Raw genomic sequence first — 18,165 nt, forward strand, 5'->3', positions numbered from 1 at the left:
TATTGACCCACTGCTGCCTTTTATTCTCGGGCACTGGACCTGATTGAAGTCCCCTCCTGTCAAAACTTCCGATGTCTGGATTGGCTGCTGGTCAAGGGACAGGCAGGTAGGCAGAAGGAGTGGTGTGGCTCTTGGTAAAGAAATGAAATCAAATCCGCAGAAAGGAAGTGACAGAAGATTGGGAGATGTAGAATCTTGGTGGGAAGAGTTAAGAAATTGGAAGGTTATAAAGTCCCTATGGGAGTTATTTATATACAGGCCTCTGAACAGTAGACAGGATGTGGAGTACAAATTACAACACAGACATCCCACCCTGCAAAAACTCATTTCGGGGAGATAGCACCATCAATTTGCAGGAGACTCCCGGGAGAGGTGGGATGTCTGTAATAGAGTAGCTCCTTAGCAGCCAGACAGCTAGTTTAAATAACATCAGCTATGCTAATGAACGAGTGACATCTGTTAAACTCACCTCAACATGTCTTTTACATTTTAACCCACCATGGGCAATAGAAAAGTCACTGTTGCAAACTTTGCAGCAGAAACACTGTCATTATTTTTGACCCCTATTAGGCAGGGGTACACTTTAATGTAGTCTGGGGTGAAGTACGTTTTATATTTTCTTTTTTTGGAACATTCTGTCATGTCACTTGCGTGCTTTCTCTCTCTTTCTCTCTCTCTCTCTCTCTCCCTCTCTCTCGCTCACTCACTCACACTCTCTCTCTTTCTCTTTCTCTCTCTCTCTCTCTCTCTCTCTCTTGCTCACTCACACTCTCTCGCTCTCTCTCTCTCTCTCTCTTTCTCTATCTCACTCACTCGCTCTCTCTCAAAAAATCAATTTCTGGGATATTGTATATAATTTGTGGGCGTCAGGGAGCTGCTATCAGTATGTGGAAGACTGCCAGAACTTCCAGGAGAGGAAGGAGATATCGCCTGACAACAGGAGATAGAAAAGGCATTTAAAACGGACAATGTTACAAGGGGAATTTCAATATGCTGGTAGATTTGGAAAATGAGGTTGGTGTTGGATCCTAAGGGAAGAATTTTGTTGAATGCCTTTAAGGTGGCTTTTTAGAGTAACTTCTGGCTGAGCCCACTAGGGAAAAGTTAAGTCTGGATTTGGTGTTGTGCCATGAACCTGATTTGATTAGGGAGCTTAAGGTAAAGGAACATTTAGGAGAGAATGATCATAATAAGATAGAATTTACACTGCAGTTTGACAGGGAAAATCTAAAATCAGATGTATCAGTATTACAGTGGAGTGAAGGGAACTAAAGAGGCATGAGAAAGGAGCTGGTCAAAGTTGATTAAGAGACACGAGCAGTGATTATGGCGGAACAGCAATGGCTGCAGTTTCAGGGAGCATTTCAGAAGGTGTAAGATAGATACATCTATTCTAGATAGATCTAGAAGAAGAAATATTCTAAAGAAGGATAAGGCAGCTATGGCTGACAAGGTTAGTCAAAGACGGCATCAAAGCAAAAGAAAGGGCATAATAGCAAAATATTAGTGGGCAGTTTGAGGAATAAGAAGCTGTTAAAAACCAACAGAAAGCAACTAAGGATCAATAAGGAAAAAAGCAATGAAATATTAAGATAGCCGATATAAGAGGATACCAAAAAGTCTTTTCAGATATATAAAAAATAAAAGTGAGATGGAAGGGGAGGTCAAATCACTGGAAAATGACATGGGAAAATAGTAGTAATGAGGGAACAAAGAAATGATGGACAAACTCAAAGGTATTTTGCATCAGTCTTCACTGTAGAAAACACCAGCAAAAATGCCAGAAATTCAAGAGTGACAGGGGACAGAAGGGAGTGCAGTTGCTATTACTGAGGAGAAGGTGCTTGGGAAGCTTTAAGGTCTGAGGGTAGATAAGTCATCTGAACCAGATGGACTACACCCCAGTCTTCTGAAAGTAGCTGGCAAGCTTGTGGAGATATTAGTAATGGTCTTTCAATAATCACTATTTTCTTGAGGACTGAAAAATTTCAAATGTCACTTCACTCTTTTAGACTGGAGGGAGGCATAAGAGAGGAAATTGTAACCAGTTAGCCTGACATCAGGGAACAGGAGTCCATTATTAAGAACGAGAATCAGTGGATGTTGTTTCCTTGGATTTTCAGAAGGCTTTTGTTAAGGTGCCACCCATAAAGCTACTGAACAAGGTAAGAGCCTATGGTATTACAGGAAAGATAACAACATGAATATTGACTGACTGGTAGGAGACAAAGTTTGTTAATAAAGAGGAGGCATCCCAATGACTTGTCTGAGGAGGTTGATAGGCTCTTAATTTGTAAGGGTTACAGGGAGAAAGCAGGAGAAAGGGGTTGAGAGGTAGAGTAAATCAGCAAAGATGGAACGATGGAGCAGACGATGGGCTAAATGGCCTAATCCTGTATCTATTTCTTATGGTCTAAAAGAACACCTTTGTATTCTGATGCTGTGCTCCCTAGTTCTAGACTCTTCCCCCACTATTAAAAAATTCTTCTTAACATCCACTCTATCTAGGCATTTCAATATTCAATAGATTTCAATAACATACTCCCTCATTCCTTTAAGTTTCAGTGAGTACAGGCCCAGAGCTATTGAACTCATATATTAACCTTTTCATTCCCAGGATTATTCTCTTAAACGTACCTTGGACCCACTCTAATGCCATTTTTCCTTCTCCATTTGGAATGCAAATAAACACACCTGATTGGATAACTCTCAATTATCAGTTAAATAAGTTCTCCATGCTTCAATAAGTTACTGTATACAGCTATTGTATTACCAGTGTCTAACACTAGCATTGATCGTGCTTCTATCCAATTGCTTTTGTTAGCTATTTGCAATGATCAAAACATGCAAGAAAAAAGGACTTACTGGAAAAAATTAAATTTAAAAAACAAACATTTTTTCTGGAGAAAACGAACAATAGTCTTCATAACAAATATTTAAAAATATGTGAAATATCAACTTGTTTATTTTCCTCTATGCATGCTGTTTGACTTGTGGATTTCCTCCAACTTTTTATGTGTTACTCCAGATTCATGTATCTGTAGTCTTTTTGTCTCAAAAAAATATTGAATTTGTTATGTTTCTCCTATGATGTTCTGCTTTTTTTTCTCATTGTAGTTCTGGAAATTATTCTTCAGTTCTTGGAGTCTCCAGGTCAATACTGAAGGATTGACTTAAACTGAAGACCCCTACCCTGGGCTGGTTTATATCAACATCAGCAAGCCTTTTAGTTAACCAAACTACAGGAGGGGGGGGGATTCCAATCTACTCTCCTTGCTGAAGTTGATAGCCAGTGCTTGCATGAAGGTATTTTTTCAGATTATTAGTGGTGATTGTGCCTGGTCTATTCCCAGATGTCACACAGCTCTCTAGGAATCCCTGCAATGTTGCAGGTCATTGACTGGTCACCGCCTCCTTTTGAAACATCATATCCAAGCTTTTAGGTGGATTTGGCTCCATATCATGTCAAAATTACCACTGGACATGTCATGTTAAAAAAATGACGGAAGCTTTCTATTCTTTTCTCACAGAGTGTTAATCATGCCTCAGTGCACACCCCTTTGACCTCTGAATCAAAAGGTTTTGCGTTCAAGTTCCATTCTGGAGACTTGAGCACAAAATCCAGTCTGATGCTACACTGCAGTACTGAGGGAGTGTGGTGAACTACATATACCTGTCTGAACACGCCCCCCGCTGACTGCTCCTGTGGCTCCTCCCACAGACCCCGGTATAAAGGCGATCGAGGCCTGAGCCCGGCCTCTCTGTCTCCAGGATGTAGCATGGTGGTCAACTACTGCTTGTCCCTTCTTCCAGTCAATAAAAGCCGATAACTCGCCTTTACGTCTCAGAGTGAGTTATTGATGGTGCATCAGGGAGTGCCGCTTTGTCAGAGGTACTACCATACAGGTGAGATGTCAAACAATGCCCCATATGCTCTCTCTGGTAGATGTAAAAGATCCCATGACAATTGTTGGAAACAGAAATTATCTCTGGAGTTACTTTGCTCTAAGTGAGCAGAATTGGGTGCTGACCTTGAAGCAAGCTCACTACTACAATACAGTGACTCCACTCGCTGACTGTAAAATGCTTTGAAAGAGTGTAAAAGGTGCAGCACAAACACTACTTTTCATTTTTTTCTTCTGCAGGGGCTGCGATTGACATTCACAGACGGCTCCAGAATCATCTTCAGGTTGAGCGGGACTGGGAGTATGCGATCTACAATAAGATTCTACGTGGAGAGTTACGAACGGGACCCAAGCAGAAACAACAAAGAACCACAGGTATCAGAAGTGACCAGGAGCAGGTTCCTGGACAGAAACAAATAGCACATGTTCTGGTCTGTGACAAAGCCACTGGTGTCCTCAAAGATCCATTCACATCGGTGGTACTCCATGTTGCGGTTGCCCCTTGCAGTCAGTCATTCAGTGTCTGTGATCCATGATCCAGCCAATCTGATTGAAGAATTCCCACAAACTATACAAAAGGGAGAGTTGGTAGGAATTCGGGGAGAACAAAATCAGTTTAGGGAAAATGGATACTTAAATGTCAGTGCAGCTTCTCAGGGCCTGTTTCTACACTGTGTTTCTCTTTGACAAACTTTTATTAAATACATTTTTTATGATTTTAAAATCTTTTGGATTCTAAAGCTTCCATGCCTGGACCAGGTAGTTTTCTAATCAAAACTTATGTATTAAACAGTTATGCAGCAAAGTGCATACTTGCTTATGACATGCAAGGAAGCCAGTTGATCCATCAGGTATAGCTGGCCCTGGGCCATCATTCCCATTTCATCCCCTCTCCTTATTTCCCCCACAGTCCTGTTACTTAGTCCCACTCACATGTCTATCATTTCACTTTTGATTGTTCTGTCACCTACTGCAGTAAGGGGTAATTTATCAAGTAATATACCATACCTATGCCGACCAGTGGCACCCTCTGTATTAATCCCATCTTTCAGCACACGGTCTGAGTATCCTATGCCTAGGCTACAGAGTGCTTCAATGCTTCCCGCCACTCTCAGTATATTCCAGGTACTCGTACAACACGATCCCTCTGTGGCACAGTACTCCCCAGGACCCCACCATTCACAGCGTATGTCCTCTTCTCAATGGTACTCACAAAGTGCACCCAGGCCTCCGGAGGGATATGGAGAGGGGGAATGGGTCTGTTGGGATTGTTCTGCTAGGATGCAGCATGTACCTGGTGGATCAAATGGTCTATTTCAATGCCATAATAGATTAAAATATAGCCAATTAACCTAAACACAAGAGATTCTGCAGATGCTGGAAATCCAGAGCAACACGCACAAAATGCTGGAAGAACTCAGCTGGTCAGGCAAATGGCATGATGAGGCACTCGAAGGCCCTGTTCCAATGCTGGATGACTCTAAATAATAACCCTTAAAGGAACTTCCCAGGGATGGAATGAAATTAGAAGAGGGATTGAACCTGAGAAGTTATTACCAGGAAACTTAATGATACAATTGGTCAGAGTTAAATTTTAAGAGACACTAGATACTAATTTAAGTCAATAATTATTCAGAAGAATAAAAAACTTACAGACCAGGACTGACATTTGATGAAAGGTGTCCCTTTATGCTCTTTAACTAAATTTTCATTCATCACTGAATTTTCATTAAAATAATGAAATCAGTAGCCAGAGTTTATTTTGCACTTTTGATACAGCAAAATATTCCAGAGCATTCAGAGGAGAAGTATCATACCAGATTTGACACTGAGCCATATAAGGCAGGTGACCAAAAGTTAAGTTGTAAGGGGCATTATAAAGCAAAAGGGAGAGGTTGAAAATGAATTACAGAAAAAATTCCAGATCTTGAGGCCTGTACATTTACAAGAAGAACCAACAGCAGTGGAGTGAATGATTAGAAAAAAGAGGTGTGAATGTGTCAGGAGTGGAGGTGTGGAGGTGTTCAGGGGTGTATGAATGACAGAGGAGACAAACACAGCCGGAAAGAGATTTAAAAACAAAAATGAGAATTTTAAAGTTGAGGCATTAGGGGGCAATCTGTCTAAAGCAACAAATACTGGAATGATAAATGAGTAAGGACTGGTGTAGAAATCCTTTGAAACAAGATGTCCAATGATGCCTTGTACCTGTGGAAGCTTTCAGGGTTCACATGAGAACAACGTTGGGAAGGTGAGTGAGTGGCTGTCAGCTGCTCAGTAACTGCTGCATTGCACCAGATATACCACAAGGCTGCGCAACTGAACCAAGCTGTAAATCTCTGTACTATACGATCTAAATCATTTTCTACACAATTCACAGCATATCAAACAAATGTTGTAAATTTGAGCCCCACTCATTTAATCAACACGCTGCAATCTGAAACGGCCAAATAGTCATGGAATTTTTAAACCAAGCCCAAATATTTTCAGACTTCGGTCTCTTGCTGCAATTTCTGCTGGTACAGAATTCATTTAAAGCTGTTCCATGCAAAAAAGTCAATTAACTTAGTAAAAAAAAACCTGGGCAATTAAATCACTAAGTGGTTCAATAAATATTATTAAAGCCCAAGTGGAGCTACTAGCAGGTGAACGATGCACTATCCTAATTAAAATCACATCTTTGCTGGAAAAAGTTACTTCAGGTGTGATAGAGCCACAGGAAACTGCAGATGTTGGAATCTGGAACAGAACACAAGGTAGCAGAGGAACTCATCGGGTTAGATACCATCTATGGAGAGACAGTCAGCATTTCAGGTCAAGACTTTTCAACTGGTGTAGATGAATGGTCTGGTCCAAAAATGCCAAATTGTACAACTCTCTCCGTCGATGTTGCCGAGCCTGCTGAGTTCCTCCAGTTTTGTATGTGATATTTCAGGTGTGTTAGTGCTTGGGAAAAGGCAAGTCAGCACTAGATCACACACCTATGTGCTCTTCGCTGATCTACGAAGAGAGTTTAAACGTAGCATGTGCAGATGCCCTGGCAATAATGTGGGTGAAGCCAGCTCCACTGTCATAGTGAGATCCCATGCAGAGCGTGCACTTTCAGATATCGAGGTATGGTGGGATGGGGTGGGTGACACCAGAGCAATCTCCCATCGCATAACAATTGCAAAGGATTCTGATGAATGGCAAAGCTATTCACCCCAGCTAAGGTGGTTGTCAAAGATATTACGATGAAGAATGTTTTGACATTAAGAAATATTTAGAATTTAATAAGATCTATTAAAAGCCATTCAAAGTTTAAAGCTAAAATTACTAAACGTAAAAAATAAAAAGTGAACAAAAATGTTTAAATAAATTCAATTAAAAAATTGAGTATGCAGACAAGTTCCTTACCGCCTTTCACGTCTATTGAAATAAATGGAAAACCAATCCTTGCCAGGCCTGAACTGGCATGGGTTGTTCATGCACTGTAAGTGCTGGTTACTGCTGCAAGTTACTACTTTCTCCCTGGAGCACCTTTATGAAGAATATCTCAGCTAAATGAATGTGACTTCATGACTTCCATGTTCTCGCAGAAATCCCTGAACCGCTGTCAACCAAGAGTGAATATATTAAAGGTTACTCAGGAAATTGCTGGTATTTTCCTGTGAAATCCAGGCCAAATGGACCTACCCCATTTTACCACATTTAATTACAAATGGATGCTTTTTCATGGAAAGAGAAAAGAGTACTTAAATGCCACCTTGTATTGCTTCAAGATCCAACAAGATAGGGGTGTGCTTGGTCTCTGAGCCCAAACAAGAGTGTAATTGTCTGGCCTTTAAGCCTTTATTAGGATCGCAAGACTCTGCAGGATATTGAGAAGATCAGGATTACCCCGTTAATGAGCTGCTCGATAGTGGTGGAGCCGGAGTTGTTGTGGACTGTGTTGCCAGAGGCTTCAGGCATCCAGGGAAGAGTGCGTCAGAGCTGGTGCGTAGAGGCAGTGCATGGTCCAACATAGGGTTCTGGTGATCGTCTTCGATGTTTTGTTGCGATTGCAAGACCCCCCCCGGGTTGGACACTGGTAATGTAGAATATTGCGAGTCTGATTCACTAGTTTATTGGCAAGACTGACGACAGCGCAGTGGCGTGGCCTCGGTTGTTGCGCTGACCAGGCCCTCAAGCCTTGGGGTTCACCTGCTGAAGACAGCAGAGCTGGTTGCGTGCTGTGGATTCGGTGCTGTGCTGTGCAGGCCCCTCCCGTCTGTGCTGCCCTCCAGTGCTCACTCGGTGAAAGACAAGCTGGATTGCACTCATCTGCGGCTGCACTTGCTCGAGATGAGGAACTGCTGCTGGCTTGTTCTTGCAGAAACATGGCTCCAGGACAACCTCCGTGCACCATCAATCTACAGGCCATGGTACTCAGGGACTTGGGCTCCATCATTATGATTTATATATTTTTTGTAAGTGGATGTTTTTCTACTATTGTAATTATATAGTATGTAGTGTGCGTGACTGTTGAAACTGTGTGCTACACCATGGCCTCAGAGGAATACTGTTTCATTTGGCTGTATTCATGGGTATGGCTGAATGATAATTAAACTTGAACTGGAAAACATGACCTGTAACTAAACCCAGAGTCAATTTCCAAAGACAGCTGTAGAGACCAAGTCACTGGGGGTACTTAATGATAGGTTTTTGATTAGTAAGGGTGGTCAAAGGACATAAGAGAAGGCAGGAGAATTGGATTGAGAAGGATAGTAAATCAGCTTTGATGGAATGTTGGAGCAGACTCAATGGGCTGAATGGCCTAATTCTGCTCATATTTCTTATGGTCTAGTGTTGTTATATTTTGGGTGCAGTTTCTCAGTGAAGATACCAGTTCTCGTGATTCTTTTCACCTGCTTGTGGTGGTATGAAGGAATCAACATGTGAAAACCAACATGGAGAAATGTTTGTTCACTTCATTATAAAACTCTGAGTGGCTTAGCAAAACAATTTGGATGAGGGATTTTATTCCCACATAATTATTTCCACAGTAGAGTAGAATAATTGCTCAGACTGTTTAATGAGTCTGAGTATTTAGTCACAAAGTGGAACTGGCACAAGAGCCAAATATCCCATAAAATATTCTTGCCTTTCTCCCACACCCTTTACGACAACTTTGCATGAAATGGCGAATGTTTGAAATTCATTTGTTGTTGCAGCGTGGGAAGCGGTCAGCCAATGATGGGTCATGACTGTTTAGAATGGGGAAGCAGAAGGGCAGCTTGGTAATACAGTCTCACAGCTCCAGTGACTCCAGTTCAATCCCGGTCTTTGTCTCTGTCTGTGCTAGGTCTGTATTCATTCTCCCTGTGAACATGTGGGTCTCCCCTGGGGGCTCCAGTTCCTATAGGGCTTCCCCTCAGCCCTGGACACTCCATAGAAAACAACCCAGAATTCTCCAACATCTCCAACGGGCAACACCCTGGTAAACGTCTTCTGCACCCTCTCCAAAACCTCAGCTTTCTATACCAGTGCAAATCCCTGCAGCGGACCCTGTGATCTCTGCCTTGAAGGATGTCATCAGAACATATTTGAAAAGTATGCAAGGTGTCAGACGCTGATGGCGTATCTGGTTAGGCATTGAAAACCTGTGCCAACTACCAGCAGGAGTGTGCAATGACATCTTCCATCTCTCACTGATGCAGTCAAAGGATCCCACCAATCATACCAGTGCCCAAGAAGAACAGGGTGAGCTGCCTCAATGACTATCGCCAGTGGCATTCACAAATACTGTGATGAAGCACTTTGAGAGGTTGATCATGGCCAGAATCAACTCCTGATAAGCAAGAACTGGACCTGCTGAACTTTGCCTATTGCCACAATAGGTCTACAGCAGATGCAATCTCGCTGGCTCTCCACTTGGCCTTGAATTACTTGGACAAAGCAATACTGATTACAACTCAGTGTTCAACACCATCGTACCCTCAGTTCTAATCAACAAGGTCCAGACCTGGGCTTCTGTACCTCCCTTTGCAATGGGATCCTTGACGTCCTCATTGGGAGATCACAGTCAGTGCAGATCAGAAATAACATTTCCTCCTCACTAAAAATCAACACTGGCACACCTCAAGGATACGTGCTTAGCCCACTGCTCTACTCTCTCTACACCCACAACTGTTTGGCTAGCCACAGCTTAAACACCATCTATAAATTTGCCAATGACACAACTATGGCTGGCAGGATTTCAGATGACGATGAGAGGGCGTACAGCAGTGAGGTAGACCAGCTGGTTGAGTGGTGTCATAACAACAACCTTGCATTCAATGTCAGTAAGACCAAGCAATTGGCTGTGCCTTCAGGCAGAGGAAGTCGAGGGAACACACAACAGTCCTCACCAAAGGATCACCAGTGGAAAGTGTGAGTCGTATCAGGTTCCTGGGTGTTAACATCTCTGAAAATCTATCCTGGGTCCGGCCTATTGATGCAATTACAAAGAGGGCAGGGCAGTGGCTATATTTTATTGGGAGTTTGAGGAGGCATGGTATGTCACCAAAGACTCTGGCAACTTGCTACAGGGGTACTGTGGAGAGCATTGTAACTGATTGCATCACTGTCTGGTGTGGGGGGACCCTGCACCGGCTCAGAAGAAGCTGCAGAAAGTTGAAAACTAAAACTGATTCTGATTTCGATTTCCGATTCCTGTAATTGGACAACAGGAATTGCCGGCAACACTCCAAGAATCAGAATCGGAAACAGGTTCAATATCACTGGCATATGTCGTGACATTTGTTGTTCTGCAGCAGCAGTGCATTGCAATACATAATAATAATAAAACAATAAATTGCAATAAGATATATATATATATATATATATATAAGAATTAAATTAAGTAGTGAAAATAGAGTACAAAATAGAGTTCACTACTTACTTAATTTAATTCTTATATATATACACTTCTTATTGCAATTTATTGTTTTATTATTATTATGTATTGCAATGCACTGCTGCTGCAGAACAACAAATGTCACGACATATGCCAGTGATATTGAACCTGATTCCGATTCTGATCATGGGTCCATTGTCCATTCAGGAATCGGACGGGAAGGGGGAAGAAGCTGTTCCTGAAACATGAGTGTGTGTCTTCAGGTTCCTGTACCACCTCTTTGATGGCAGCAATGAGAAGAGGGCGTGTCCTTGGTGATAGGGTTCCTTAATGATGGTTGCTGTCTTCTTGAGACATCCCCTTTTGAAAGCTTCCTTGATGCTGGGGAGACTAGTACCCATGATGGAGCTGACTGAGTTTACATCTAAGTATGCCCTAACCAAAGCTTTATACAGCTGCAACATGACTTTCCCACTCAATAAATCTTATTTAAGAAAGAATATGCTGGCATTGGAGATTCACAAAAATTATCCTGGGAATGAAAGGGTTAACCTACGAGGAGTGCTTAGAAATCAGAATACAAATCCCTTTAGAGAAGAGATGAGGAGGAGTTTCTTTAGCCAAAGGAGCGTGAATATATGTAATTCGTTGCTACAGAAGCCAAGTCATTGGGTATATTTAAAGCAGAGCTTGATAGATTTTTGATTAGTAAAGGTTACAGGGAGCAGGCAGGAAAATGGGGATGGGAGGTATAATAAATTCACTATAATGGAATGGCAGAGCAGACGACTGGGTGGGCCGATTGGCCTAATTCTAATCCTAAAACTTATATCTTGTGTCCTGACTACTGAAAGTAAACATGGCACATGCCTTCTTAACCATCCTCTCTACTTGCATGGCCACTTTAGGAGAGCTACAGTTTTGGATCCCAGGATCCACCTATATACCTGTGCTGTTAAGGGTCCTGCCAGTAACGGTATACTTTCCTGTTACATTTCACCTCCCAAACTGCAACACCTCACACTTGCTCAGAGTAAATTTAATCTGCCACTTCTCTGCCCATACCTGTAACTGATCTGAGACAGAAAGTTGTGGTTTCACATCTAACAACAGCAAGTTGTCCGGATAAATCACATCTGTCAGTCCAATGTAAAATGAAGGCAGGTGCCACCTTCTGAATCTGATATCAAACTGAAGCCCTGTCTGCTTTCTCAGGTGAAGGTGAAAGACCCCAGGGCAGTATTTTGAAGAAGAGCAGGAGATTTATCATTTAATGTCTTTCCCAGACTAAAATACTACAACAGGTTATCAGAGCATTATGAGAAAGTGCATGTTCATGGGAGGTTACTTCACAAAATTTGGCACCCATTGTCCTATGTTACTTCTTCGGCTGTAAAATTCTTTAGGACATCACGAGGAAGACATAAAGTTTATAGCATGGAAACTGGACCTTCAGCCCAACTTGTTTCTGCTGACCAATTTATGTCCTACTGAACTGTTCCCATTCATATATCTGTCCAAATGTTTTTGTACCAATTGTGCATTGTACCTGCTTCTGTCACTTCCTCTAACAACTTGTCTCATGTATCCACCATGCCGTTGTGAAGAAATTGTCCCTCAGATCCCCTTTAAATATTACCCCTCTCACCTTCAGACTATGCTCTTTTGTTTCTAGACCTCCCTGCCCTGGGGAAAAGACTTCTTATGTCTCTATGCCCCTCATGTTTTTTATAGATTGGTAAACTGATAAATTGATTTATTATTGTCATTTATTATTGAGGTACAATGAAAAACTTACTTTGCACACCACCCAGACGGGTCAATTCATTCTAACAGTCTATTGAGGTAGTGCAAGATCAAATAATAGTGCAGAATAAAGAGTTGCAGTTATAGAGAAAGGAGACAATGAGGTACTAGGTTATAAAAAGAAATGTTGCATATCAAGAATCCATCTTATATTAGAGACCATTCAATAATCCATAGCTATCCTTGAGCCTGGTGGTACAGTACTGTGCAAATGTCTTAGGCACCCTTGAATTTTTATATTAATTTTGTTTTAGATGTCTTTTTTTGTCTTCTGCTTTAATGTGTTGGTAGAAAAGAGCAAATTTTAGATTTCCAAACATTTATTTTCCAAAAAAAATTAAATGTTACGGAGAATTTTTTGTATTTCGTTAAAGGAAGTAACATTAAATAATAGACCGCTTTTCAAATAAAAACTTGATTTATTTGTAGGTCAGTAGCCCAGTGCTTGATTAAACAAACAGATGTTAATGATCAATGACATAATGAGTTGAATGAACTAGACTAATGAACTGAAACAGAAACGGGTGTTTAAGGAATCAAACTGGGCAAAGGACAACCAAACTAAAAGGTGAGGGTTAAGTCAAGTTTATTGTGGTTTAACTATATACATATTTTCTGCCAAATGACACATTTCTCCGAGTGTAAACACATTACTCACAATAACTTAGGAAAGTAAGAATTAGATCTACAAATGAATCTATAAACAAACTAAAGTGCATAATTAAACTATAAGTTATCCAGCGTCATGTCAAATGCAATGCAGCAGGGAGTTCAGAAGTTTAATGGCCAGAGGGAAGAAACTGTTTCCCATGCTGATTTTTCTTGTGGTAGATGTGACAGTTTAACCTCCAAATCATCGATTCTTACACCATGGCAAGAGTGAGCAGAGCAACAAGACACAAAAGATGATCATCCTGCATCAGCAAGGTCTCTCTCAAACAGAAATTTTGCATAAACTAGGAGTTTCAAGATGTGCTGTCCAAGCCCTTCTGAAGAAGTGCAAAGAAACAGACAAGGCTGAGGACTAGGAATGCAGTTGTTGGCCATGGAAGCTGAGTACAGCAGATGAGATGTCATCAAACCAATGTCCCTTCAAAATCAGAAGAGGTCTGGCACTGTTATCAGCTCTGAACTCACAGAAATCCAAGTACATCCCTCTGCAGTTCAGAGAAGTCTTGTCAGAACTTGCCTTCATGGAAGAGTTGCTGCCAAAAAGCCATTCCTCTTCAAGTGGAAACAAAGCTAAGAGGTTCAGCTACATATATAAACACAAGAGCTGTTTTGCTGAGGAATGGCAGCAAGTGTTCTGGATTAATGAATCAAAATTTGAATTTTTTTAGCAGGAACAGGAAGCAGTTAGTCCTGTTAGAAGAGCTAGAGTGTGCCATATGGATAAGTGTCTGCAGCCAACAGTGAAACATGGCAGAGGTTCCCTACAGGCTTGGGGCTGCACTTCTGCACATGGAGTTGGTGATCTGGTGAGGCAGAGAAGCACAAGCAGAGTCTCATCCTTCACACAACACCATCAGGGAGGCGTCTGACCAGTCCCAACTTCATTCTGCGGCAGGACAACGACCCCAAGCGCATGGCCAAGTTCAGAATTCTGCAAAAGGTGGTGTGGCCTCCACAAAGCCCTGACCTCAACATCATCAGGACAGTCCTGGAGACACAGCCAAAGTCTGCAGAAGAACTGTGGCAAGCTCTCCCAAGACACTTGGAACAACCAACCAGTCAATTTTGTTATAAACTGCACAATAATGTACCTAAGAGAATTGATACAATTTTAAAGGCAGAGGGTGGCCACGCCAAATATTGATTTGATGTAGTTTTTTTTTAACTGTTTACTGTTCTCGATATTTAGAAACCTTTGATTTCATTATTTTTAAAGCATCTTTGCTTTGCAGAATGTTTTATACATGTGTCTGAGACTTTTACACAGTACTGTACATGCTTTCAGACATCTGTATCTTCTGTCCAATCGGAAAGGGGAGAAGAAAGAATGTCTGGGTAGGTGGAGGTTCCTGATTATACTGAGGCGACGAGAGTCCATGGAGGGGAACTGATTTGTTTTGCTGACATTCAAAACAGTTGTCATGACACCACGTCACTATGTTCTTTTCTCCTTCCTGTGCTCTGACTCATTATGTGAGATATAGCTCACCCCGTTGGTATCATCTGCCAAAGTGTGGATGGACTTAGATCAGACACTGGTCATGCAGTTGTGAGTGTACAGGGAGCTGAGTGAGGGGTGGGCAAAGAATGCCCTGTGCGGAGCACCGGTGTTAAGAATAATCAAGGCTGAAGTGTTGCTCTTTTCCTTACTGATTGCAGTCTGTTGGTCAGAAAGTCAAGGATCCAGTTGCAAAGGAAACTCACCCCTCGGCCTCCTAGCCTGTGAAAGATGTTACAGAAAATCCCAGCATTGAACACTGAATATCTCTGCTTCCAGGTGGATTACTCAGGCCATTTCAAAATGAAAGGGACTATTGATGGAAAATTGTTCCATCTTCCTGTTACTCTGAAAAAATACGTAGTCTGAACATTTCCATCATCCACCACACGAGGGCAGCATGGAGACAAAATAAGGAGCCAAATTAAATGCTGGGGCAACCTTTTATAATTAAATGTTTTAAAATAAGGAACATTAAAGGGTCATTGCAGGAGGGAAGGACGGTGAACAAGGGAGCCATTTTGTTCTAGGGGATCCATAGGGAGAAAGGGTTCTCCAGAAGTTGAGGCCTGCGCTGGATTCAAAGTGGGGATATTGGGATTTTAACAGTATCTTCCTTGACCTTGGATTGGACACTAGCATGAAGGTTGGTGGGGTTTGGTGGTGGTCTGCTGAATATTTATGGCCTAAGATTGTAGGCAAATTCTGATGGATTTGATGGGACGACTTTTCCCGGGCTACTGAGAGGTTGTGGTGGAATTCTTGATAAGGTATAGTATATTTCCTGCAATGAACTGCAACCCTCTTCAGGAAGACCTCTTCAAATCAATTTGCTTAAGAAGCTACAATTCTATGGAAACATTTCATCTTCAGAACAATGTAATGTTGCACAAGGAAGTGAGCTCACCTGTGTGTGACTGATGAGGTACTCCAGTCCGTTCCTGAAGGAGGATTGGTAACCAATTCAATTTCTGAGCCTTTGGCAACTACAATTAAACATGATTTGTTATTCATGATTACTTATAAATGTATTCTGCTGTGTTGAAATTTGACTAAGCCAATAGTTCATATCAAAATAAATCAGAGGAGAATAGTATCCAGTGATACTATTGATTAAAATCGATGGTAGATCCAAAGATTAGAGATGGGGAGTTTTTGGTGTGTTATGTACAGCGTGGGCATCACACTGTAAGAAAGATGTGGAAGCAATAGAGACTTTGCAGAAGAGATTCACCAGGACGTTGCCTGGAAAGGAGGAGAAATTAGATACACTGAAACATGGGACAGAGAGGTAACTTGTAGGGATTTACAAACTACAAGGGCAATAGTACAATCTCAGGGCACAGAAATCTAGAGTTAGATGGCACAGGTTAAGGTGGAGAGGAAAGAAATTCAAAAGAGATTTGAGGTGTAAGCTTTTCATACAGAGGGTGATGATTATCTGAAATGAGCTGTCAGAGGAAGTGGAAGAGTCAGATATATATTAAGATTTAAAATGCATTTGGATGGGTAATTAGGAGAGTTGTAGAGGGTTACAGACATAATGAAGGCAAATGGGATTAGCATAGGCAGCAGGCAGACATCATAGTCAGCAGGAACAAGGTGAGTCAAAGTGTGTGTGTGTGTGTGTGTGTGCATGCGAGTGTGTGTGAGTCCTTGCTTGGAGGTCAGTTGCCAGATAGGAAAACTTCTGGAGTGTGGGCAAGTTTGATGGCAGTGAATATTGAGATGTGGCGAGGGTGGAGGTTTGGGGGATGGAGGGTGTGAGTTAGAGGGAAGAAGGAGCATGGTTCAGCATTTACAGTGGCTTCTGCTTCACTCTCGCAGGTTGTGCTAGGGCCGCTCATTGCCATTGCACTGAAGCTGTCACATATCCACGAGCGGACAGGCCGCAAGGGACCCACAGTCATCACCTGAGCACGGCCCGTCGCAGCCACCCAAACGGCCAGGAGAGAATCTGTAGTTATTCTGTTTGTCCCAGCTGCCCACGCCTTACACCTTCCTACCTACGTGCTGGCAAAACATTACCGAAAACAGGGGAAGCGCAAAACAAAGAGATCCTTTCTTACGTTTATCTGCCTGTGTTAACAATATTGTTGTGTTTTATAAAGAACCAGCGTGTTATTCTTGCATGCCGTGTTATTTGGGTTAGCAAATAGGAGAGCTGTGTTTTATCCTCATGTTGTAGTTTAGGGTACAATATCACACAATGACTATGTACAATTATCATACTGTAAACCATCACTGAAAATTGAAATCAGTTTCTTTCCCCACCTGATCAAAACAAATACTATTAAAATATATTGCTACAAAACGCAGTTATTTCATTTTTTGGACCAGAGTACGAAGTACGTTTTTTATTCTCCAAGCATATATACCATATACAACCTTGAGATTTGTCTTCTTGCAGGCAGTCACGAAACAAAGAGACACAATAGAACCCATTTAAAGAACAACCCACACTACAAAGAATGTCAAATACCTAATGTGCAAAACTAGAACAAATCGTGCATACAAATATCACACAGAATATGAACTGTTGGGTCCTGAAAAGTGATTCCACAGCCAGGGAGCAAGTTTAACACTGCAGCTGGACGAAGAGTCCGAAGACTACAGGCCACAACCACGGAGCCAGTTTAGCACCAAGGTGAGTAAAACAGCTTATAGTAATGAGCTGAACACAAGTTGGTCCCTTGCCCTCGGCCTCAATGCCCTGATCTTTTAATCTGGCTTGGCACTTCAATTGATTAAACATGAGTTCGTTTTCCACTCTCGGACCCGGGCACCATTGCTTCTATCCGGCCCCAAGTCCACTCCAGCAATGGCCGTTGCAGCTGTGTCTGCATTCTTGTGAGTCCAGTTAGCTGAATAACGCAAAACCAGCAGGTCATACAGCTGGTTCGAAACCACACGGCCCAAGCTGTGGATTGCAGTGATTGTAGTCCAGAAAAAGTATAATTAACAGAATAGGTAGTAGTTTTGTTTGCTGCCCGCAAAATGTCGCCACATCTCTGCTAAGTTATTGCACATTCATTGAATAGTTTTACTTTTATAGAGGATTGATGGAAGCAGCCTACAGCAAATGATACAGTATACAGCACTTAGGGATTCTCTATGGATCAAAGCTGTCTTGCTTTTATGCCAGTCTTGTGAATTTGGCCATGACTGATGATCTTTTGCACAAGTGGATGAGGCAGTTGATGTTGGAAACACTTCACATTGGTACACACTGTTGCCAATCATCCAGGCGTTTTGTCTGTTCTTGATTCATTGATTCAAGGTTCTTGATAACCCGTGCTCCAACTTCACTTTCAGCAGGCATGAGGCTCAAAGTTCTGGGATTTAGCTGGGATTTTTCTGGAAAGCATTGGATCTTTTCCTACCTGCCTGTAATCTGGTGTCAGGCAAACAAATGACATGGTGAGCAC

The 18,165-nt window shown here is 41.9% G+C and overlaps 1 protein-coding gene across 1 annotated transcript in view; it reads left to right on the forward strand.

Moving 5' to 3' along the window:
• Nucleotides 1–17,051, forward strand: part of pgm5 (phosphoglucomutase 5) — a 274,198-nt gene extending 257,147 nt beyond the window's left edge. The window contains exons 10-11 of the mRNA XM_059973848.1: nucleotides 4,146–4,280; nucleotides 16,565–17,051. Coding sequence (XP_059829831.1) covers nucleotides 4,146–4,280; nucleotides 16,565–16,654 — 225 coding nt within the window. The 3' untranslated portion in view covers nucleotides 16,655–17,051. The remainder of the gene's footprint in view (nucleotides 1–4,145; nucleotides 4,281–16,564) is intronic.
• The last annotated feature ends 1,114 nt before the right edge of the window (nucleotides 17,052–18,165 follow it).

Source organism: Hypanus sabinus, chromosome 7 (genome assembly GCF_030144855.1).
Source record: "Hypanus sabinus isolate sHypSab1 chromosome 7, sHypSab1.hap1, whole genome shotgun sequence".
Lineage (NCBI taxonomy): Eukaryota > Metazoa > Chordata > Chondrichthyes > Myliobatiformes > Dasyatidae > Hypanus > Hypanus sabinus.